This window comes from Balaenoptera ricei, chromosome 9, assembly GCF_028023285.1.
Source record: "Balaenoptera ricei isolate mBalRic1 chromosome 9, mBalRic1.hap2, whole genome shotgun sequence".
In the NCBI taxonomy this organism is placed as follows: domain Eukaryota; kingdom Metazoa; phylum Chordata; class Mammalia; order Artiodactyla; family Balaenopteridae; genus Balaenoptera; species Balaenoptera ricei.
Window position 1 is genome coordinate 399,248 of NC_082647.1, and position 24,401 is coordinate 423,648.

Here is a 24,401-nt window from a genome sequence, read left to right on the forward strand (position 1 = left end):
CCAGGGCGGAATATGCCTGCACATTTGGGACGCGAGTGGACAGCTCCGTGTGGGGAAGACCAGCCCTCCCGGCTCTGCCCGCAGCTGTGCCTCACTGAGTGTTCCCACCTCCCTGCTCTTCCCTACCTCGCTTCGCTCTCGTGGGTGGAAGCTTGGGGAAGCTTTTGGAAGAAGTCTGTTTCTTGATAAACTAGCATTTTGTTGCATTTCTGGAGTACTTTTTCATAGACTAATGCTTAAGGTTATTTCAGTTGTAAGAAATGTGTTTCTATGTTCTAAAGTTGTTGTATTGTTATTTCTATAGTCTTATGATTGATCTTATTGAAGTTGAAAAGGAGCGCCTTTTAGATGAAGTAAGTTTCCTTTGAGTATTGTTCTATTTCATGAGTGTTGACAGAGCACCTGCTGCCACCGCCACCTGATGGTCTGAGAACTTAACATCCGCTCACAGACGTTGAGGACTTAGGCCTTCTAGTAACAGCAAAGTGAAAAGAAGTCAGCACCTACCAGACACTCGAAATTCCTGAGGATCCAAACACACACCAACTTTGTTTCAGGCAGGCACGCTCTCTTTCGGAGTCAGGGCAGAATCTGGGAGAAACTCCCCAATAACAGGCATTTTAAAGGTAGTTGGAGTTCACAGCAGAGCTGGCACAGTGCAGTTGATGAGAAATTGTCTCATGAAAGATACCCACAGATACAGTGTGAATTGACAGCAACAGACGTACTTCAGGCAAGATATTGCTATCAGAATAAAAAGGATAAAAAAGGAAGTTTGTGGTGGCTTCTAAAAGATGGGTAAGATTTGGATAAGTAAAGCATAATTAACCAAACCACTGCTGAGATCTGCTTTCAAAGTAACATGTTTCCCTTCCCGTGCACGTCAGCACACACTCAACAGGTATCTGCAGTTTATCGTGTTGTTGTATGCTGGGTACCGTGTGCGGTGACGGGCAGAGCAGACAAAGCCCTGCACTAGGGGCAGTCTCTTCTTAATACTGAGTGTTTGGGGGCCATCCTTGATTAATTGTTTTGTGGCTTTTAAGCTGAAACAAGTGTATACTAATTGTTAGTATATAGTGATGAGGAAAAACAAACCTGTTAACGTGTTTGATATTGAAATTCAGACTTGGGATCAGTGTTATATTCTCTCTTGGCCCGTAAATTCTATGGAAGTCCATACGTAAAAGCCTGACAGTGTTGCGTGGTGTAAGAAGACATTTGAGTCCTTGCGTGTGAATCGGGGGAGGAATTGGGAGTCAGTGAGTTAACACACGCAAAGCGGCCACTGCTCTCAGTGTCTGGGGCCAGCAGCTGGTTCTCAGGCCTGGAGCTAAAGGTGGCAGGACTCAGGCCTTCCACGTTTGTGGAGACTGTTCAGTTTGCGTGTCTGATCCAGGAGGACTTTGGCTGAACTGTCTTGCTTTCTCTGCAGTGGTTCACCCTGGACGAGGTCCTCAGAGGAAAGCTGCACTTGAAACTGGAGTGGCTCACGCTCATGCCAGACGCTTCAAACCTCGAGAAGGTGCTGGAGGGGGTCCCATGACAGCCTGCACTCCTGATCGCTAAGATTAGTACCTGTAAACTGTGCTGCTGCTCACTTAAAAAAAATTACAGCAATAATTTTGACTCCTGTGCTGTAAATCACTACAGTAGCATCAGGGGTAAATTAGAGATAATGGAATTTTACAGGTCATTCTCACCTGTTTTATGAGATCTTTAAATTTTGTGCTTGATTATTGCATAGGGATTTGAAGAGCCACAGGTCACCTGAGTGCTTCGTTTGATCGATCTGAATAGAATCTTATGTTCATTGTCTCTGTATTGCATATATCAGATGCTTATTTCTCCACCTTTCTTATTTTCTTGAGGGTTATAGACATAATCAGGAAGAAATAGTCAGGAACCTTGGAAACCCACCTGCTGAAGCTTTTTCCTTTCCTTGTAGGTGCTGACAGACATCAGAGCTGACAAAGATCAAGCCAATGACGGGCTGTCCTCCTCGCTGCTCATCTTGTACTTGGACTCAGCCAGGAACCTCCCGGTAGGTGCCTCCGCGAGAGCCCACTGGGTGCTCGTTTCCTGGCAGTGGATCCTGCTGTGTTCAGCCGCGCCCACGCCGTGTCCCCATTCTTGTTGCTGTGTTTTCACTTCACTCCAGTCCAAGAGAGCAGCAGTGGAGAGGGATACGTGTGCATTTCCTCCATGAGTGTAATTTTATGTTTACATCTTATTGGTTTATCCAGGATGGTCAGAATTATCTTACATGTTTTAAGAAGAAATCTCCAATACATAGGAAAAGAATACACCTAGTAGTTAGAGAAGAAGGTTTTCTGTAGAGAATCACTAATTATTAAAATTTAGTGCCCAAAGATGACAATTATATCCCTCTGGCATCATCCTGGAAGTAGCACAGCAGGGTGACGGGGCCGCGTCGGGTGATCCCCTGCACACACGGCTTCTAGCCCAGAGCGGTGCTCCTCCTCATGGGCGTCAGAGTTGTTCCGCGCTCAGAAAAGCCGTAGAGAACAGTTCTTACAGGTAACGACCAGAAGCGTGGAGAAGGGTCGGTCAGGCCCTGGTGTGACGCTCGCCTCCACCCTGAGGGTAGTGTGCTCGTGGTCAGTGTTTATCGTTTTGATAATGCGTTTTGGGTGCCCATTCACTTGTTCAATAGATGGCCTTTCTTGTTCCATTTCACTGTTGGAGGCCAGTTTTGTTGAAAGAAAGACAACTACCTCCAGATGAAGGGTGTTTCCTCCTGAAATGATACTGGTTCCAGGTCACCCAAGTGCACCTGTAGACAGTCCCCCAGGGTGTGTCCTTGGTGCGGGTGGACGTCTGGGCATCTCACCTCACTGTGATCGCACCATGCTGTTCCTTTACCTCGGGAAATGCACACCCTAATTCTGTTTAGCACCTCTCAAGGGTTTAAAATTGTGCATTACTTGGGCTTTGCTCACAAGCAAAGTCAATGTATTTTGGGCATCTCTATGTTTTATTTAAAGTTTTTAATGATTAAAATGTGATCATGTATTTTTTTCATTTTGGGAAAATGTAACAATTGTGTGTGTAAATGTGTATAATTGTACTCTTTTCTTTCAGTGAAGGTTTAACCTTTCTGCAGAATTATTTGTACGGTAGAACTTTTTGCTTTTAACCACAATAATGTTTTAAAGTGTTTCATATATGCCTGATGGAAGTGAATTTGTTGTGTATTTTAGGATATAGAGGAAAGTAGTGGGGAATTGGCCTCTCTTTAGAACTGTGTGTTTTGTCACATTAAATTAAAATTGAATAACGTCATGTAAGCAAAAGACAGACAGAAAGAAAAGTGATTGTACTAACCTTCTGTTACAAGGGCACTTTGTGCATGAAGTATGCTCTGGCCGTCAAAGGCAAAGGATCTTTACAAAACCGCCGCCCGGTTGGGCCTGTTTCCACAGGAGTGCGTGCCGTCTCCTGCGTTTCTGCGTGATTCTTTGACTCTGCCTGTTGCATCCTGGTTATTAGTGCTTTTGTGCCTTCGTTGACCGCAATCCACCATTCTGTGCTTTCTCCTCCCATTTCCATTTTCCCAAGAGTATCTACGAGGGAAACTTTGGGTGTGGCTACTTAAAAGAGAGGCGAGCGTCGGGACTAGTGTTTTGTGAGAATTCCGCCTCAGTCTGTAGCGCACCGTTTGTGAGTTCTCAGCGTTCTTCCTTCCTTCTGTTTGGCGGAGGCTGCTAGAGCGCGCACTGGAGCTTCAGTGCCACCTGCCCAGCGGTGGGATGATGTGCACGCCTTTCCAGCTTCTTGCGTGATTGCAGTTCCCGGGCGCGTTTCTTTCGTGCTTGTTTTGTGAGACGTAACACTGCCGTAACTAATGTTGGTGACTGCATCTGACACCGAGGTGGACAAACCCCATGAGCCATGGAGGAGCCTGGGGCTCTGACGCTGCTCCTGGCCCCTAAAAAAATTAAAAAAAAAAAAAAAATCTGAGGAAAAAGTAGTGAAGCCATAATGATTAAAATGGATTTTCTTATGGTTCGTCTCAATGTGAGATGTAAATATTTCTTGGCAAGCTTTCAAAAAACTTCCTTAAATCTACTTTCTCCTCCTGACCAAACACAGAAGTGTCAGAGCTTGGCTTTCCATGAAGTCCCCCGTGGCCTTGGGGACAGTCAGTGAAGGCAGAAACTCACTGCTGCCCTGAAAACGTGCCTTCTCCCTCCCCATTTAACCAGAGCTCCTAGGGTGAAAAAACATGTTGAGTTTATGATTCACTTCTTTTAAGGAACTTAAAGAATTTCCTGGGGTGGATAATTGAGCATTTCTACCTTTATCTGGGAAGCTGATCTTCATCTCACATGTTTCCCTGAGGCCTTGCTCTGGTGCCTTGATCCCTGGCACTGTTCTTGGACCTTTTAGCAGTTATTTTCACTTGCTTTGGGGTCAGAGAAAGCCACCGATGGCTTAGTCATTAGTCTAGAAACTAATTATTGATTTAATTCAATAACTAGTGAGATTCTTAAAGTTCATTTGTTTCATTTTAATTTATTTCTATTTCCGCATGCATTCTCAGTTTATTCTTATTTAAAAAATAAAAAAGAAGGGGGAGAGCAAAACTGAAAGAATAGGCATTTTGACCCATTTTATAGATGAGGACAGTCAAGCCGCTGAAGAGTGGGTGAGCTGCTGTTGGGTCTCCTCGCATCCCCTGCCCACCTGCTGGGAGGTCAGAAGGAGGGCAGTCATGCGTATCAGCAGCTGTTTCCTGTCACTTCCAGGTGTTTCCTAGTGGAAATCTGTGTTGTAAGCTGCTGTCAATGACAGTCTTGCTCAGCTGCATGAGTTACTGTTTTCTGTAACTGCTTCTTCTAAAGGAAATATTTCTGAACTTGTGTCAGGATTTTTTAACTTGCTTTGTAATATTTAGCTAAGACGTGGCTGGGTTATCCAAGCTAACTTTCCTCCCACATTACCAAAACCACATGCTCTGCTTGATGATTCAGGTACAGGAATCAACAAAATGTCCTACAAAATAAATTCGAATAGACTGATCACTTTTCTCCCCTTTGATTGGCAGTGGGAAGTGAGATCAGTTGTCAGCTGTCCCTGAGGGCCGAGCCTGTGGCTGTGTCCAGGAGAGGGTTTGGGCTGCGGCCAGCCCGTCGCTCTCCTACCTTCTGCTGCTCAGAGCCCTCTTCATGTGCAGCCGCACCAGTGCATTTCCACCGGTGGTCCCGTCTGGGAGCCTCAGCATAGCAGGACTTTCTCCCACGCTGGGAACGGCCTCTTTATCCTGTGGCCTTAGCACTCGGGCCTCCTCCTTTTGGCCAGAGGAACGAGAGGGTGATTTCTGACCCCGGGAGGCCAGCTTCAGACCCTGAGGCCTCCCTGACCACATGCATTTCCCAAGTACTTTCCAAGGGCTCTGCGTGCACAGCTCATTGAGTCTCAGGCTGGCAGGACCTTTTCTTAGATGAGGCGCTGAGATTAGAGACCCAGGGTCGCCACTAGGAAGCCGCAGAGCCGGGATCTGAACACAGCTATGTGACCCAGAGCCCACATTTTCCACCCTCCTGTCTGGTCCATCCTTGTATAAAGTGAACTAGTTATCACTTCATTAAGTTTGTAAGTTCATAATGCTGTATATGGGGTTTATCTGAGGGGAGTGGTGTTTGCACTAGTGTCCACTTTATACATAAAAGTGTTGGTTGTATAACATGGAGACCCTTGGGTGTGATGCTTCTAGGTGCTCTGTGAAAGTGATTTGAGCTCTCAGTTTAAAAGTGCAGGTAACTGTTACTGCCCCCGCTTACGGTGCGCAGCCCCCGAGCGGACGGTGCGGTGACGTCCGGAGGCCCCACGCTGGGCCCTCGCCGAGCGCACCTGAGCAGCCTGATCTGCCTCGCCTCAGGCCGGTGAGGCTTCCCACGCCCGCCCTCGCAGGCCCCTCTTGCACCCCTAACACCTGCCATGGCCTCTCTCTTTGTTTCACTTTACTCGATGCGCTTTGAATAACATGTGCACAGTACAGGTCACATCCATGCAAAGTTAGCTACAGGAGAGGTTCCTTGATACCCACAGGTTGTCCCTCCTCACAGCTCAGGGCAGCAGTTCCCAGCCCGGCCCGGCCCCACCCTCTAGGGGCATCTGCTGGGGCTGGTGTTTCAGGCTGCTTCATAAAGAATAGAATTCAATTTGAAGTTAATTACAACTAAAGTGATCAAGTTTTTCATCTTAAATGTTAATCCTCAAAGGATCTTGCAAAACAACTCAGTCTTGCCCTTTTGAGGGCAAGAAAGTAATGAGTTTTTGAAAATCAATAAAAGAAGGACATAAAACCTGTAATAATAGAACTTTAAAGCAAGGAGGAACTTTTGAGGTGACTTAATCAGCCTCTGCATTTTGTGCTTGGAAAAGAATGGGGGACGAAATACATCAGGTCCCGTCTCTACTGTGGTTTTCCACGAGAAGGTAAAGTTCAGAAGGAGGAAAAGTAGCATTTGGTGTTATAGGATATGATTTGGTTTGAGAGCAGTTGGGGCATCTGTGGCCCATTCATTTGTACTTTAGATAAAACCTTTAGGTTAATTATGGTTGATATTTTAGGGGTTTGTTCAAGCAAAGGATAGTAAATAGAACCCTTTCCTCAAGTTTCACTCTTGGATTTTTCAAATCCCAAAGACAAGAGGGGTGGGGGAGTAAAAGAACAGTAATCATAGAGGGTAAGGAAATATGTTTTGATATTTATAAAGGTTTAGTCTAAGATAAAATCTTGGGCATAAAGAATACTTTTACAAATGATTTATACTGTTTCTTTGTGTAATTCTTGGTGGTTTTTGTTTAAAGATTTTTTGTTGTTGTTGTTGTTTTCGTAAATTTTCATGTCATTAACCTTAACATAAACTCCTCATTGCATGTTTTATTAACCCTTGGTGTATTCATTTTCTTCTGACTTGAAAGAGTAACCCATTAGAATTTAACCCTGATGTCTTGAAGAAGGCTGCAATTCATAAAGCTTTAAAGGTAAACTAACAGTTTTCCCTTTGAAAGTTAATTAAAACATATTGAAAGAGATGATGCTCTAACCTTTATCGGTTTACTGACAAATTCTTCCCAAAGTAATAGAGTAATTACTTGTTTAGTTGCGGAGAGCCTACTTTTGTTGTCAAAGAATTAGTAGTTAGAAGAATTTAAGTCGATTTTGACGATAAATTTTACAAAATGCCAATATGGTAAATTAGACTTTTGTGCTGTTGGCCTTAGGCAGCAGTATCTAAGGTGGTTTTAAATCATCTGTACTTTAATTGGATTTGAATTTGTGAAAATGGTGAAATAGAAGTTCTGTTTAAAATCTTAACCAGTTTTTAGATTATGATTAAAACGTATGCCCGATGCACTGTGACTTTCCATTAAAAAAATCACCTCTTCCAATATGCTGAGTCAGGGCTGTCTCTTGAGTCAGTGACCTCGTGGCTTTTGGTGCTGCTAGTTTGGGTGACAGATCTTTTAAGAAGCTTTAAATCTCATTAAATGAGGTATATTGAAAACTAAGCTCCACTCCCGAAAATGACATGAGCATGTATTTTCTGGCTAAATTGTTAAAGGTTTTCTATGACTTACAAATGTTTTATTATGTTTTTCTAATTTCTTTGAGCATTTTAGACTTAAATATTTTGGGGGGTGAGGGGTTAAATGTAGTTGCTTTAAGAAAATTCTATCCAAAGGAATCAGGAATCGTTTTTAATCAGTTTCATCCAGAAGAATAAGTTAAAATTCAAAAGTGAGGAAGACTAGCATTCTGCTTTGATGCAGTATTTAGTAAGCCCTTAACCCCACCCCACACTGAGGAGGTGAGGTGGACTACTCCTTTGGAGTACTAGTTAGTTAGCAGAGTAATTGAAATACCTGTTCGGATAGAAAGCCCAGAGATAAACCCACGCACATATGGTCACCTTATTTTTGATAAAGGAGGGAAGAATATACAGTGGAGAAAGACGGCCTCTTCAATAAGTGGTGCTGGGAAACCTGGACCAGCTGCATGTAAAAGAATGAAATTAGAACACTCCCTAACACCATACACAAAAATAAACTCAAAATGGATTAAAGACCTAAATGGTAAGGCCAGACACTAAAAAACTCTTAGAGGAAAACATAGGCAGAACACTCTATGACGTAAATCACAGCAAGATCCTTTTTGACCCACCTCCTAGAGAAATGGAAATAAAAACAAAAATAAACAAATGGGACCTAATGAAACTTAAAAGCTTTTGCACAGCAAAGGAAACCATAAACAAGATGAAAAGACAACCCTCAGAATGGGAGAAAATATTTGCAGATGAAGCAACTGACAAAGGATTAATCTGCAAAATTTACAAGCAGCTCATGCAGCTCAATATCAAAAAAACAACTCAATCCAAAAATGGGCAGAAGACCTTAAATAGACATTTCTCCAAAGAAGACATACAGATTGCCAACAAACACATGAAAGGATGCTCAACATCACTAATCATTAGAGAAATGCAAATCAAAACTACAATGAGGTATCATCTCACACTGGTCAGAATGGCCATCATCAAAAAATCTACAAACAATAAATGCTGGAGAGGAGGGTGTGGAGAAAAGGGAACCCGCTTGCACTGTTGGTGGGAATGTAAATTGATACAGCCACTATGGAGAACAGTATGGAGGTTCCTTAAAAATCTAAAAATAGAACTACCATATGACCCAGCAATCCCACTACTGGGCATATACCCTGAGAAAACCATAATTCAGAAAGAGTCATGTACCACAGTGTTCATTGCAGCACTGTTTACAATAGCCAGGACATGGAAGCAACCTAAGTGTCCATCGACAGATGAATGGATAAAGAAGATGTGGTACATATATACAATGGAATATTACTCAGCCATAAAAAGAAACGAAATTGAGTTGTTTGTAGTGAGGTGGATGGACCTAGAGACTGTCATACAGAGTGAAGTAAGTCAGAAAGAGAAAAACAAATACCGTATGCTAACACGTATATATGGAATCTAAAAAAAAAATTTTCTGAAGAACCTAGGGGCAGGACAGGAATAAAGACACAGCTGTAGAGAATGGACTTGAGGACACAGGGAGGGGGAAGGATAAGCTGGGACGAAGTGAGAGAGTGGCATGGACTTATATATACTACCAAATGTAAAACAGCTAGTGGGAAGCAGCCGCATAGCACAGGGAGATCAGCTTGGTGCTTTGTGACCACCTAGATGGGTGGGATAGGGAGGGTGGGAGGGAGACACAAGAGGGAGGAGATATGGGGATATATGTATATGTATAGCTGATTCATTTTGTTGTAAAGCAGTAACTAACACACCATTGTAAAACAATTATACTCCAATAAAGATGTTTAAAAAAAAAAAGAAAAGAAATACCTGATCCTCACCAGAACACTGGGAGGAATCATATCCATAGTCTTCGCTCACCATTTCTTTGATAACTGAAGATTATTAACCCACAGAGCGTGATGGTTAGAATGAAGGCTCTCCAGTTAGGCTAGACTGTCTGGGCTTTAATCCCAGCACAACTGCTCCTCAGTGGGACCTGCAGCAGGCTGCTGAGTCCTCCCTGGTTTGTTACTCAGAGTGGTAGTGATATTCTCTTCTGTGTGGGAGTGTTGAGTACATTAACTAAGTACATGCATGTAAAAGTGCCCAGTGTAGCGAGCATAATATGTATGTTTTTAATTGCTATTATATTATTTAAGCCTAACAGCTGAGTTCTGGAAATGGTATTATGCCCATTTTATAGATACGAAAACTGAGGTTCAAATAAATACATAGATCTCAGTAATCAAGTGGTAAAAAGCTAAGATTTAAATTCAACACAGTCTGACTTAAACGCTTATATTTTCATTATACCTTGTGTGTCTTACTTGTGCTGATGCATTTTGAATATTGCGTCCTGATAGAAAACTTAGTCACTGATTTAACCTTATTTCATAGAATCCAAAACATCATCCATTTTAGGATGCGGGTTTCGCATCCACGGGTTCAACCAACCGAGGATCGAAAATATCCTGAAAAAATCTACAGAAAGTTCCAAACAGCAGCATTACATTGTGTTTACAACTATTTACATAGCATTTACACTTTATCTGGAGATGAGTTAAATTATACGGAGGATAACACCAGGTCATTTTATAGATGGGATTTGAGCATCCTCGGATTTTGGTATCCTGGGGGGTCTTGGAACCAACCTCCCACAGATGCTGAGGGACGACTGTACACCATTATTTTATGTACTGCTAAGAAAGAAAGTAAGGTGCCAGTTAAGGTTTGATAGTGTTTATTTTATACTTACTGAAAGAATTTTTAGACTTAGGATAAACATAGATTTTTATCATGTCACATGCACACACAAAAGCAAAATACAAGCAAAATAAATTGATGAAGGCAGTGATAACTACCACTCTAATCTGCCCAAAAACAGGCGCTTAAAGTCATCAATTGTAAGTTTCATTTTGTTTTCAGAGATGTTAGAAAGTTTAAAAGCGGGGCGAGGGTATATTGAAACTGATGAGCTACAGTAAATCTCTAGGAATGAATGGCTGCTTTTTCAGAGATTAAGTAAGTGTATTAGTTAAACTCAGCTTCTGTATCAAAGTCTCTAGAGTAGCAGTAGCTTAAGTAAAGACAGAAGTTTATTTCCCTTGAATGTCGCAGAATTCTGGCCTGTGGCTTTGCGGTGTTCAATGCCTCCAGCCAGAAGAGGGGCACAGCAAAGGCCAGAGCTCCCCAGACTGTTACAGGGCCACACCTGACTACAAGGGAGATTCGGAAATAGAATCCGTGTCACAGAGGATTTGTGCTCAGCTATGACTCTAGGACTCTCGTGTTAAGGGAAGAAGGAGAAATGGATTTAGGGGGGGAATTAGTATCCTCCCACGGTAGTCTGTAGCCTTGGATTTTTTTTAACAGTGTTTATTTCATTTTGCAGAATTCATTCACATCAAAAAGATGAACCAGAAACTAGATTATCGCAGTAGGTTTGGGCTAGTAATATTTTATTCCAATAATCATGAATTTTACGCCTCTGTCATTGTTGCAGTGTTGAGGATTGACTCTAAAATTATTTAACTTAAAAACATTTTGTGACCTTCTAATTAATTTCCACTAACACAAATATTTAACAGCATCGTCTTGTGGGGCTAAGTTATAAATAAACCTCATGTCCCATATATGTTGCATTTTACTATGTATTCTATCAGCTGTCTGTGCTAAAGTAATGCTTCTTACCATTTTTTCTTATTCCTGAATTTTTCTCATTGCATTTGTATCTGCTTAAATGCGATTTAGATTGACGTTTATTCTTCCAGTCAAAATTACTTTAACAGCTGGTAAGCAAGGTTCGATAATCTGATAGCTACATGTTTGAACGGAAGATAATAAATTAAAAACGTAAAAATGTGCCTCTGACGCTTTATTATTTTTACGATTCCAACCAGAAGACTGTTCTGAATCACACACTCTCACATTTGTCCTTCCTGTGCTTTTCTGTTTACATTTGTTGCACTTTATTCATTTTGTTACCCTAGTAAAATAAGTTTTGAGAGCTGGAATTAACATTAAAGATTTTCGGAAGATTCCGTTTTTCCAAAGTTGCTTGCTTTAAAAAAAGACCTAAACGTTTTAAAATTGTTTGCAAGTACAAGTTTTCTTGATTTATTTTATGTAGATACAATTATGGCTTTGGGGTGTGTTAGCAATTAATTGTTTTCCAGTTAAATTGTGCCTAGATACTCCCTGTAACTGAAGTATCAGAAGTAAATAGAAGTGACTGTTAATATAAGCCAATAATTCCATTTTTAGTAATCCCCATTTCAAGATGTGTTTATTGATTTTTATCTGTTTTTTGTTTTTGGATAGTCAGGGAAGAAAATATACAGCAACCCAAATCCTCTTGTCCAAATGTCAGTTGGTCACAAGGCCCAGGAGAGCAAGGTAAGGCGCCGACAGTCTGGCTGGGGCTCCCTGTGACTGTGCTGTCACTGTCACCAGTTGCGGGTGGTGCAGGCATCAAGACCATTGATTTATGAGTCTTTCTTTTGTTTTCCCAAATCAGTTGTTTGATAACCAGCTACTTAATTTGGTATCAAATATATTCATTTAAAAGTCACATTAAAAAGTGACATGAATATGTTAATTATGCTTTTGCTTGATTTCCTGGGTAGATGACATGGGACAGATTCTAAGTTTCCTTTGAATGTCCTATTAATATTTTGTTTAAAAGACAACCAGCGGTGCACAGTAAGTCCCCTACATGCGAACGAGTTTCTTCCTGAGAGTGAGTTTGTAAGTCCAATTTGTTAAGTCCCACAGAGTTAGCGTAGGGTACCCCACTAACACAGTCAGCTATATAGTACTGTACTGTAATAGGTTTATAATACTTTTCACACAAATAATACATAAAAAACAAACACAAAAAATAAAACATTTTTAATCTTACAGTACAGTACCTTGAAAAGTACAGTAGTACAGTCCAACAGCTGGCCTCCAGGGGCTGGCATCGAGTGAACAGGCAAGAAGAGTTACCGACTGGAGGAGGGAGAGGAGGGGTTGTCGACAATAGGAGCCAGAGGGCGGGCTGCAGTTTCACTCACGCCTGACGTTGATGGCACAGGTTCTGGTTCCTCTGGAACCGGATACACATTTCGCGTCTTTGTAAGGTCACAGCTTGAAGGTGCATATGTAGGGGACTTATTCAACAAATATGATTCTATTCAAAAATTGAGAGAGGGCATTGCTGTTGCTGTAATATGTGCTACTTTCAGGAAACATTTCAGGAATTCCTCCCGTTTATTTATTTATTTATTTATTTATTTATTTTTATGGCTGTGTTGGGTCTTCATTTCTGTGTGAGGGCTTTCTCTAGTTGTGGCAAGCGGGGGCCACTCTTCATCGCGGTGCGCCGGCCTCTCACTATCGCGGCCTCTCTTGTTGCGGAGCACAGGTTCCAGACGCGCAGGCTCAGTAGTTGTGGCTCACGGGCCCAGTTGCTCCGCGGCATGTGGGATCTTCCCAGACCAGGGCTTGAACCCGTGTCCCCTGCATTGGCAGGCAGACTCTCAACCACTGCGCCACCAGGGAAGCCCCCTCCCTTTTTTTAACTGCTAACCATTAATCTAAGAAACTTCCTGACGTGCAGCACTCCGCCAGCCTGGGGAGGTTGTGGTGTGACGGCCACACATGCGGATGGCGCATTGTCATGGGGGCCGGACCCAGGCTGGGAGCTGCTGGCAGGTCATCCGCTGACACACTCTAGACCTTCCACAGTTAACTTGTGATAGGACAGCCCAGAGGATAGGTATCATCCTTAGCTTCCAAGTGCAATACTCGATAAACACAGTGTGGTAGTGCTTTTCCACAGAAAATATCCCAGAGCTGATTTTGATATTTCTTTCAGATTCGGTACAAAACCAATGAACCTGTGTGGGAGGAAAACTTCACTTTCTTCATTCACAATCCCAAGCGCCAGGAGCTCGAGGTGGAGGTAAGTGATTTGCATGTTTACGTGGTTGTGTTTGTACCTCTGCGTCACATAGTCAACACAGGGAGAACCGCCATCGTGGGCCCACCAGATGTGTTCATGCCCTAAGTGTCGGGTGGGGGCCGGTCAGTTTTTAATTTTCAACTTTTGACTGACTGTTACTGGCGTCCAGAGGTGCAGTGGGTGTTGGTGTTCACATGTTGGCACCACTGTCAGCCCTGCTGGACGTGCTTATTCTAGTCGCTTCCGTGTGGATACCTCAGGGTACTGCTCGTAATGACACTTCCCTTCCTGTTCCTTCCTCACTGCCAGCCCGGCCTCGGCGTCAGTGGACACCTTTGCCTCCTTCCAGATCCTTAGGGCAAAGCCTTTGTGTTTCACTTTCTTCTACTCCTCCTGCCGGTTTGCTGAGTGTTTTTGTCGTGAATGGGTGTTGAATTTTGTCAGAGACTTTTCTATAAGTATTGAGATGATCACGTGATTTTCCTTTTTAAGTTTGTAAATATGGTGAAATGCAGTGTTGACTTTTAAATCTTAAATCTTGCAAACATTTACTGGTTTTCAAGATTTAACATGAGAAAACCTTGCAAACAAACCTTTATTTGGGCATAACCCCACTTGTGATGTAGTATCCTTTTTATGTGTTCAATTTAATTTGCTAAAATTTTAAGAATTTTTGCATCATAAGTAAGCAATAAAGGTATATTGTGCAGCACAGAGAACTAGAGCCATTATTTTGTAATAACTTTAAATGGAGTACAGTCCATTTGTAATAACTTTAAATGGAGTACAGTCCATTTGTAATAACTTTAAATGGAGTACAGTCCATTTATGTACAATGTTAATGAATAACTTTTATATACCTGAAACTAATATAATATTGTAAACTGTACTTCAATTTTAAAAAAAGAATAAGATGGGCTAACCTTTAAAACAAAGAATTTTTGCACTACTCTTAAAATAATCTATAGTAACTGGACTTTGAATTAAAAAAGATAATTTGTAACGTTCTGTGAAGTTAGTTATTTCATTAAAAAATGCTTTTGCGATTACAGTTTAAAAAATAAGCAATCAGGCTTTTCGGTTTTCACGTGTAGTTAACTTATTTGATCATTGCTGTAGAGCCTGTGAAACCACCAAAGTTCTTACTCCTTTTGCTTAAACTACCTGTATCGCAGCAACCTAACAGGAGTAATTCCTGTGGCAGAGGCAAAGCTGAAGGTTATTATTCAGGAGCCAGAAATTGTCATGCAGTTAAAGCAGATATTGTACATTTTGAGTAGAAGTCTTAAAAGAAGCTTAGAAATGGGTCTTCTCCATGAACAAGTGTCACCACTGGAACTTGGCGCACCGCTAGGCATGTGTGTTGTCACCGTTTTCACAGGACTGAGGACATTTCCTTCTAATCTTCAGATTCGTGTGGACTGCTGCCACTCGGCTCAGGGTCCTTGTAATGGATTCCTCGAGCGGGGTTTTCTCTTTCTCGTGCTCATTGTGACTATGAGATTGGGAGATGACAGGCCCTGTGACATGGCTATGCTGTAGCGTCACTTGTTGCAAATGTTTTGAGTCTCCCTGAGGGGGTTTCCTACTGCGTTGTGCATGGCGACAGGATGTAGAAGGAGGTGGCCGAGGACGGGGTTCTGGGCCTCCCTGCGTGTTCCGTCTCCATCCCCAGCGTTGAGCGCTCCGTCGTGTTTGGCAGGTGAAGGACGAGCAGCACCAGTGTTGCCTGGGGAACCTGAGGATCCCTCTCAGCCAGCTGCTCTCCTGCGAGGACATGACCCTGAACCGGCGCTTCCAGCTCAGTAACTCAGGTCCCAACAGCTCGCTGAAGATGAAGCTCGCCCTCAGGGTACTGCCGTCTCCAGAGCCTGGCGGGGGGAAGGGTCCTGGGTGGGCGGGCTCGTGGCGCTCCTGGTGCTGGACGCCGGGCGGGGGTGACAGGAAGGTGCTTTACGGGGAGTGTGAGTTTGCACGTTGCTGCTGGCTGTGTAGCTCAGGGGAGAGATGACCAGGGCTGGGACTCCGGCACCGACAGCAGCGGTGTTTCCAGGTTGCTTGAGCAGGCCCGGAACTGTTCCTTGGGCTTTCACATCAATCCCACCAGCCTTTTTTTTTTTTTTTTTTTTTTTTTAATCCTTTTGTCCAGAAAGTATTGCTATCTGGATCAATAAAGTTTTCTGCTAATGTTAAATTTTCTAAGGTCATTCAGAAAAGAATTTTAAAAAACTCTGCAAGACGGTGGAGATGACAGGAAAAATATTGTCCAAAATAGACGATGATTCATTTGTAAGTACCTAAGGAAATGCTGAAAATAAAACTGGCAAACATACAGGAAAATGCTAAAACTCTCTAATTTTTAAAATGCAAATTAAAATGCAGAACCAACTTTTTTTAAAGTAAAACAAACTTAGTCTGTGGAAGGTGTGGTGGAAACGGCCTCCTTGTGCCGGGTCACAGCCTTTCCAGAAGGGACTTCAGTGTCTTCAGTTGTAAATCACAGAGCCCTTTCTCTGGAAACCTGGCTCCTGGTAATAACACAGAACTGGGGGTGTTGGCTGCAGCTTTACTTGGTAAAAGCGGGAAGAAACTTCAGGCCGTTGGGATGACCCCCAATGCAGGGTGTAGACTGCTCGGGGACATGTGCACACTCAGAGCTAATGTGAAAGGAAGCAAAGCGGGGAGGTGTTGCTCCCATGTCAACCCTAGGGGTCCGGCAGCCTCGCCCTTCCCCGGTCGCTGGTGGAGACGGTAGGATAGGGGTTGGTGTAGGGTGGGGTTTGTGGCTCGGGCTCTGCCACTGTCAAGCTGTCACCACTGTGCAGAAGAGTGGCCAGGAGGAGGCCGGAGACAGATGCACAAAAGTGAGGCTTGCACCACGCGGTGCTGTGGCGGTTACCCGCATGTGCCTTTTTCTACACTTTCTGTAATATGGTAGGATAGCTGAACAGAGAGGCTAGATTGTTTTTCATGTTTTGTGCCAAGCTTTAAAGAAACGTTTGCAAATGAGTATCTCTAAAGCTGTTCGTGTATGAGGCTGTTACCAGTGTCACCCATTTTAATTTTGTATCTATTTTCACCTCTAGGTACTCCACCTTGAAAAGCAAGAAAGGTCTCCAGACCACCAGCATGCAGCTCAAGTAAAGCGACCCTCTGTTTCCAAGGAAGGGAGAAAAATATCTGTCAGATCTCATATGTCTGCATCGCCAGGCACTGGTGACAGCTGCACAGCCCCGTCCACGCCGGTCATCGGGGGCTGCGATAATAAGCCAGGTGTGGAAGAGAGAGCCCAGCCTGCAGAGGCCAGCCCACAGGGGCCGCGGGACCTGGGCAGAAGCTCCTCCAGCCTCCAGGCCGGCAGCACCGGCTCCCCCAGCCACGTCTCCGTCAAGGAGCCCACCCCAAGCATCGCCTCAGACATCTCGCTGCCCGTCGCCACACAGGAGCTGCGACAGAGGCTGCGGCAGCTTGAGAAGTAACTAGACGCCCCTTGCTCTTGCTGAATCGGCGCTTGACCCGCGGGCTGCGGGGAGGGAACGCGGTCCTAAGCCAAACAGCTTTCAGGCAGTGTGGCCCTTTCTCTCACCGAGCCTTTGGCTTTCAAAGTAGACCTGCCATTTCCCAGGGCCTAGTATTTGGCTTATTTAAAGCTTAGGAACGGTGGAGTGATCCTCAGACCAGGAAGGCAGAGTCTCAAGCTGACCTGACACGGAAAGGCTTGGCGGAAGCTGGACACGTTTGTTGCATGAGAACAGGCCCTGCTCTTTCATGCTTGGCCCCCACCCGTTTCACCGCCCAACGGGTTTGTCTGTCTGTGGATGTTTGTGTGGATTTCTCACTTATGCCCCGTGAGTCATGGGCGTGTCCGTGGTTTCCTTAGATAAGGACAGAGTCTGCAGTTACTCTAAGCTTCCGACGTGAGCCTTTTCCTCTCAGCAGGGGGAGTGGGTTGCCCTTTGGGGCGGTCTCCTCTTTGCTGCCCTGCGGTGTGCTGAGCACGGAGCAGAGGCCGAGGTGTGGAGCCTGTGGCCCGGGGCTCAGCCGGGGCAGGCGGCCGTAACCCATGCGCAGAGCAGCTCTGCTCGTGGCTGCGATTTTGGGAGAAAGGAAGCAGTCCCTCTCTCTCCCTTGCTCTAGAAAGAAATAGAATTTTAAATAAGAAACCAGTTTTTCTCAGGAGCTAAATCTGGGGAGAAACCGAGAAGATCTCGGAGCTGAGTCAGAGCCGTCATTGGTTGTCCTGGAGCTGGTGCCTCAGCCTGAGACAGGGATGGAGGGGAGGGGGTGTGACCTCATCAGACGACCCGTGAGGTGCACAGCAAGGGGCTCTGAGAAAGGAGCGCAGATTTGGGCAGTTCTGGGGTAGACGTAGCTTCAGAAACACTGAAGAGTTGATGTTTGTAAGGAGACGCCTGTGTCTTGTTTTCACTTTGGGCCATAGTTTTTAGTAGTTGGGTTATATTGAACCCTCGGATGAAATATGAATCCAGCTGGTCCGTTTATGCCCAGAAGTTCAGACTGGGTTCACGTTTGTGGGCACTTTCCTTCCCTCTTGTCTGAGTGAATGGCTGTGCTCACAGCCTCTGTGCTGTCTGAGGAGCGCTCTCACTCTCGCCTTTGTTTCCCCAGCGGGACGACCCTGGGACAGTCCCCGCTGGGGCAGATCCAGCTAACCGTCCGGCACAGCTCGCAGAGGAACAAGCTGGTGGTGGTCGTGCACTCCTGCAGGTGAGCCGGGCTCTCGGCTCTCGCGTCACGGGCAGCGGTTTGTTTCATTTACAGACCAGAGCAAGTAGGCGATACTGCAATTAGATACTGCAATCCTGGTTTTCAGGTTCTTAACCTTGTTTCATAACATTTTCTGTTAGTAACCGTTTTGGTTGCTTTGTAACACTCCCTTAAACTGCCGTATTGTAGCTTATAAAACATTCCCTATGGCTGAACGTTTAGAACATGATAATGAACGTAGTTTTCTTTTATTGAAGTGTCTTTTGGGGATTCAGTTTCCAGGAGTAGATTTATAACAATTCAGAGAATCCAGGCAAGTCTGTGGGATAGTGACAGGAATAGCTGTAGTTGTTCGGGAAGAGCAGACGAGCTCTTGTCCCCACAGGCAGGACGGTTTGTACCGATTCAGTAAACATCACGTGAGATGACGGTGTTGCTTCACTTTGTGTTTGATGAATGATGATGGTGTGGAGCTGGTTATTTTCCTTTACGTGGCTTGACTGTCTCACTAGTAGCTGTGATGTAAATACGTGGATGTTATAAAAAGGTGTGGAAACAGGAAAGTAAAATTAGTAACATTTAGAAACATGATTATATAAATGTCGAGTTCGCTTCACTACCTATTTATTGAGCACCTTCTATGTTCCTGCTGCCGAGATAATTACTATGCGAGATTCCGGAGCAGCAGTCTGATTCAGCGGACTCTCCCTCGTGGGCTTTCGGTCCATCAACAAGGGAACGGTTGGAAGTGGTTGCAGGGACAGCTGACCCCCCTTGAGCAGCGCGGGTTTGAGCGGCATGGCTCCACCCACACGGGGAGCTTTTTGGTAGTAAATGCCACTGCCCTACACGATTTGCAGTTGGTTGACTCCACGGAGGCGGAGCCACGTACGCGGAGGGTTGGAGCCCTTAACCTCCACGTGGTTCAGGGGTCGGCTGCAATTAAATACTAGCGTGTTTGGCCCAGTTGTCCGAGGACAAGAGCAGCGTGAAGCTGCGTGAAGGAGGTGGGCCTGCGTCTGTGAAGCGTTCAGGTGGACGAAGGGCAGAGGGTGGGGTCCGTGACCTGAGCAGGACCCGGGGAGGGGTCTCCCGCGAGGCTGACCGCATCCCCTCACTGGGAGGGGACAGTGAAGCAGTGTGGAAAGGTGATTCTGTGCGGGTCAGAACATCCCCCAAACCCTGGGCGCAGGAAACGGGGCAGAGACCACCTCTGCAGAGCCGCTGAACGAAGTGCGCGTGGGAAGAAGGCAGTCACGGGATACAAGTAAAACCAGGCAGTAAGTTCCAGTGCGGTGCTCCTTGTCATTTTACTAGATTCTAATACCGAGCATTCTCTGGTCTGTGTTATAAGAAATCTCATTGCCTTCTCCGAAGACGGCTCTGATCCCTACGTCCGCCTGTACTTGTTACCAGACAAGAGGAGGTCAGGAAGGAGAAAAACACACGTGTCAAAGAAAACGCTGAACCCCGTGTTTGATCAGAGGTACGCGTCCACTCAGTGGGGTAGACAGTTGTGTTCACCACTCAAGGAAGGCCTGGTGGTGCCTTGGAATGACTGAGGCATTTACACCAGTGAGAGCATGAGTGAAAAACGCCTCCCGAAGAGCGGTCGTAAACTTGTTAACATAAATAAATAAATAGGCATTTGAGCATCACATCGTGAATCCTCAGGCCACACTCCACCAGCCTTGGCCTGTGCACGTGTGGGGAAATAGTAGGTCGAATGGTGTTGATATCCATTAACTCAGTTACTAGTCACTTAATCATGGTTTGTCACCAGTGACTTTATTTACACGGAGATGAGAAACCGATGGGCAGGCACCCGGTCCTGGTGTGGGTGTCTGGCTCAGCCGCAGCCTCTAAGAGTTCCTTCAAACCTGGGGTTCAGGCTGCCCGCTCTTGGGAAGGCCGGCCACGTCCACGTGTCCCCACGTCCCCACGAGGCCTCCGACCTTGTCCTCTGCTTTGCCAGCTTCGCTTCTGGAGGCTTTTGTCCTGCAGCATCCAGCTTCAGCCGCCAGAAGGTGCCTGCAGATCCCCTCCTCTGTGAGGCTGCTTCTCGGACACCCCACTTCTGTTCACTTGCAGGCTTGGAGCTCACTCTCTTTGGGGGAGCGGACTGGCCTGGGCTCCCCAGTGTGTCGCACACCATGGCCCACGTTTTACACCGGGAGTCAGGCGTCGTGTCCACGCGGGGGAGCCATAGGGTCAGCCTTTCGCATGTTTAGGATTCCAGTCTCCTCTTATGTTTGGAAAATAATGGAAAAAAAACCTTTGAGTCTTCCTGAAGGGCCAGGTCCAAACATCTAGCAGGAGAGATCAGTTTTATAATAAAAAATGAACATCACATTTGGAATGGTCTCATAAGCAGCAATGTCATTTTTTAGTTACAGTAAAACAGAGCAAAACTATGGAGAAATTTAAGGATGATTCTCTTTTTTCCACTTCAGCTTTGATTTCAGTGTCTCGTTGCCGGACGTGCAGAGGAGAACCTTGGACGTGGCCGTGAAGAACAGCGGTGGCTTCCTGTCCAAAGACAAAGGGCTTCTCGGCAAAGTAAGTTCGAAAAAAAAATACTACGCTTTGTAAAAATTAAACACTTAACCCAGAGTACTCTTTTTAGACTTAGATTTATGTACGTGGATAATCCACGTCAGCTAAGCTGCTGTGAGTGGTTTGTGAGCCAGTATCGATGTGAATTATCTCCCCTGGTACTTTGTGATAACTTACTGTCAAGACTGTTGGATACAGGAAGGGCCTCTTGGGTATAATTGACCGTATAGGTCATGGGTGGATCATAAGGGTAGAAAAGTTGAAAAGTGAGAGGCTGAAAATGAGGGAGAGTGTGTTGCCAGAGAAGATCGGAAGCGGTGGTGAGAGGCCTGAAACCCACTGTTGCAGGCCTTTTCTCACCACAGGTCCTGGTCGGTCTGGCATCTGAAGAACTCGCCAAAGGCTGGACCCAGTGGTGAGTGTCCCCCAACAGACAGACGCAGAGCCCCGTGCGTCCATTCAGGAGCGCTTCCCCTGTGACCGCGTGTCTTCCTGTGTCTCAGGTACGACCTCACGGAGGATGGGACGAGGCCCCACGTGGTGACGTAGGCTGCGCTGGCCGAGGAGCCCCCGCTGTATCCGCCAGCCCCGTGCCGACACGCAGCCCACACAGACGCACCCATGCTCTTTTTATAATTTCATGTACTTGGTTACTTGTCCCTTAGTGGTTTTATAAAAACATTGACGTTTTAGGCGTATTTGGCCATTATTAGCATTAAGTTTTGTATGTTTAATTTCCTCTAGTATTTGACCAGTTTTTTCGACGTGCATAGGATAGTGGTCAACCGTTGTATGCGTAAAGCTGTATGTCAGTTGTCTCTCCTAGGAAGCCGATATATGGTTGTGCTTTTTTATGGCTTTGTTTTGTATATCACTGAGGTGCACTATGCTGTGTAAATAGACTATTTTTTATAATCTCTACATGCTGGTTTGAATTCAGAAGAACATGGATCAAGGAAATATATATATTTTTTTCTTCTAAAACTTATTAAATTCTTATGACAAATAACCGTTTTTGTCTCTGCAGGAAAAAGCTCTCAGTGACCTATTTTGTGGTGTTTCTTTTTAAAAAGAAAAGCTGAAAGATTAGTAAATATTAGTATATTTCTGCCCATTATGAATGATGAAAGAATGTATTCAAAGTATTTACACTTTCATAAATATAAAGATATATTATTGAGAAGTCAGTTGAAGTGCTTATAAGGAAAAATGTCATATAACTGAGTTATATAAAATATTAAGAGAGTTGTCATGGTTCGTAAATCATAGTGCACTAATCTGAAATTTCTTACATAAAATGGAATGTCTTAAGTTTATTTCTAGTTGCTTGTTGTAACTTATTCATGAAATAGTGCAGATACATAATCATACTTTTCCTGAAATGTAATACAGACGGATTTTAAATGTTAGCAGTTAGTCTGTTGTGAAATTTACAGTGTTTTTCAGCCCGAAAAGAAAGGCAAACTCATGTTGTCCCCGTAGAGGCTGTGAGGTAGGTCGCGGTGAGTAGCTAGGAAGCCGACGCCGGCCCGTGATCGTCAGCGTGACGCACACAGAGGACAGAGGCCCCGAGCCGGCGCCAGCCACCGCCACGGCCCCGGGGTTCCGGCACAGTGGCTGCTGGTTGTAAAGAACCCCTTGCTGGGTTTCCTCACTTTATGCCACGACTGACCTCAGTGTTGGGATATTGTTATACAGCTTTTATTTGGGAACATTTTTCTTCTTAGATTACGAAAAGCATGTTTTAGATACTTAAAGGCCCCAAGCCTCTTAGGAGGTGAGGCTGCAGAGCTGTGCGGTAGCTGTGCGTGCCCCGAACACAGGGTGCACGTGTGCAGAAGGAGCTTTAAGGATTCTAAGGCGTGTGATGCAAATGACTTCCTGAGCCACGGGGGCACCCTACAGTTACGTCGTAATCCTGGGGAAAACAGAGCTGTGAGATTGAGTCAGAGACCTCACTAGGGCCCCGCCATGGACTCCTGGGCGTGACCGGCCTGCCCAAGTGCCTGTGTGGACGCCGCCGCTGCTCCTGCCCTCTGGCGGGTTTCAGTTGTGTCCACCGCACACTTTGAACCCTGGGTGTGCGTCTGATGGGGCCTGTAGCCTTGCAGTACGTCTCACGCAGTCGTGCAGACCCGGCGCTCTCGCAGCTTCCTGGGTCATGAAGCTTCTCCGAAGCCCCAGCAGAGACCGTCTCCTCTGTCAGCGCAGAGGGCGTTAGGAACGTGGTGACACTCAGGGGTGTGTGCTCGGGAAACACCTAACTCTGGTATTTTAGCAGCATGAGGAAGACAGGTAATTCCTAAATCTAGTTGCCTGCCCGTGGTATTAGATCTTTGGAGATTTTTTAAAAATTAGGTTTGTTGTGGGAATTCCCTGGTGATCCAGTGGTTAGGACTCGACGCTCTCACTGCCAGGGGCCTGGGTTTGATCCCTGGCCAGGGAACTAAGATCCCACAAGCCATGTGGTGCAGCCAAAAAAAAAAAAAAAAAAAAAAAAGGTTGTTGCAGGGCTTCTGGCAGTGGTCCCCAGCTTTTTCGGCCCCAGGGCCCAGTTTCGTGGAAGACGGGGTGGCGTGGGGGAAGATGGCTCGGGCGGTGACGCCAGCAGTGGGGAGCGATGGGGAGCGGCAGGGGAAGCTTCGCTCGCTTGCCCGCCGCTCACCTCCTGCTGTGCGGCCCGGTTCCGGTCCTCCTCCCGGGGGCTGGGGACCCCTGGCTCCTGGCATAATTTCCAAGACAGGAGAAACACTCACTGAAATGTAGCATATACCAGTGATTTCTACCAACATCCCCAGCTTTTGGGTTTTGTAACCACGTGGTTCACCTATTCAACGTGTATTTTACACGATGGAATGCTTTAGTTAAGCAATTAGGCAAAATAAATGCCGTGAAAGGTACAAGACCCAAACAAAGCAAGTTAGCAGCATGATGCCCACCCTCTGTGTGGACGGGCAGGCTGGACACAGACCCAGCAGCCAGCGCCATTCTCTTCAAAAGGAAAGGGATGATCTAAGGTCACTGAAATACCTCCCAGGCAGGATTCTGTCCTGATGGCTGATGGGTGTTTTGGGAACCTCTTGTGTCCAGTCGGGCAGCTGAGAATCAGTATCAGGCCAGACCCCCGGCCAGGCTCCAGGATCCTGGCGATGGACACTCCGTTCTCAAAACTTTTCATCGCTGGTGGTTCTGAATAATTGATTCATCTGGGAAAAGGGAACTTTAGCTTTTCTACCTTGAGCCAAACCAATGGAGGGGAAATTAGTGTTGGTTAATTTGAATTGTTACTTTGTTGCTTATCCTGTGCCTTAAAGTAGGAAGTGTGAGGCCTTGCTTCAGGTTAAAACACAAGGAGCCTTGCAGCTGAGTTCGCCACAGTTATTCCTCATCCAGAGGTCGGCCCTCCTTTGTCAAGCACTGAAGCCAAATGCAGTCAGCGTGTGTGTTTATATTGTGGTTGTTGCTTTAATTCCAGTCTAGCTGGACGGCCCGCTGTGGATGGAACACAGCAGAGGGTTTATTGTAGAATGCCCTTTCCGCTCAACTAATTTTACATGACAGTGCATGTGTTTATTCAATAAAACTTTTCTGTTAGTTCA

The 24,401-nt window shown here is 45.3% G+C and overlaps 1 protein-coding gene across 4 annotated transcripts in view; it reads left to right on the forward strand.

The window, feature by feature from the left end:
- Positions 1–24,401, forward strand: part of ESYT2 (extended synaptotagmin 2) — a 75,196-nt gene extending 50,795 nt beyond the window's left edge. The window contains exons 11-23 of one of the 4 annotated variants that reach the window (XM_059932929.1): positions 305–353; positions 1,436–1,525; positions 1,949–2,044; positions 6,955–7,017; positions 11,895–11,969; positions 13,432–13,518; positions 15,221–15,370; positions 16,605–16,993; positions 18,148–18,246; positions 19,601–19,732; positions 20,700–20,805; positions 21,168–21,217; positions 21,306–21,500. In XM_059932929.1, coding sequence (XP_059788912.1) covers positions 305–353; positions 1,436–1,525; positions 1,949–2,044; positions 6,955–7,017; positions 11,895–11,969; positions 13,432–13,518; positions 15,221–15,370; positions 16,605–16,993; positions 18,148–18,246; positions 19,601–19,732; positions 20,700–20,805; positions 21,168–21,217; positions 21,306–21,351 — 1,432 coding nt within the window. In that variant the 3' untranslated portion in view covers positions 21,352–21,500. Of the gene's footprint in view, positions 1–304; positions 354–1,435; positions 1,526–1,948; positions 2,045–6,954; positions 7,018–11,894; positions 11,970–13,431; positions 13,519–15,220; positions 15,371–16,604; positions 16,994–18,147; positions 18,247–19,600; positions 19,733–20,699; positions 20,806–21,167; positions 21,218–21,305 lie in introns of all 4 variants that reach the window. The other 3 variants (XM_059932930.1, XM_059932931.1, XM_059932927.1) reach the window with 3 other exon arrangements.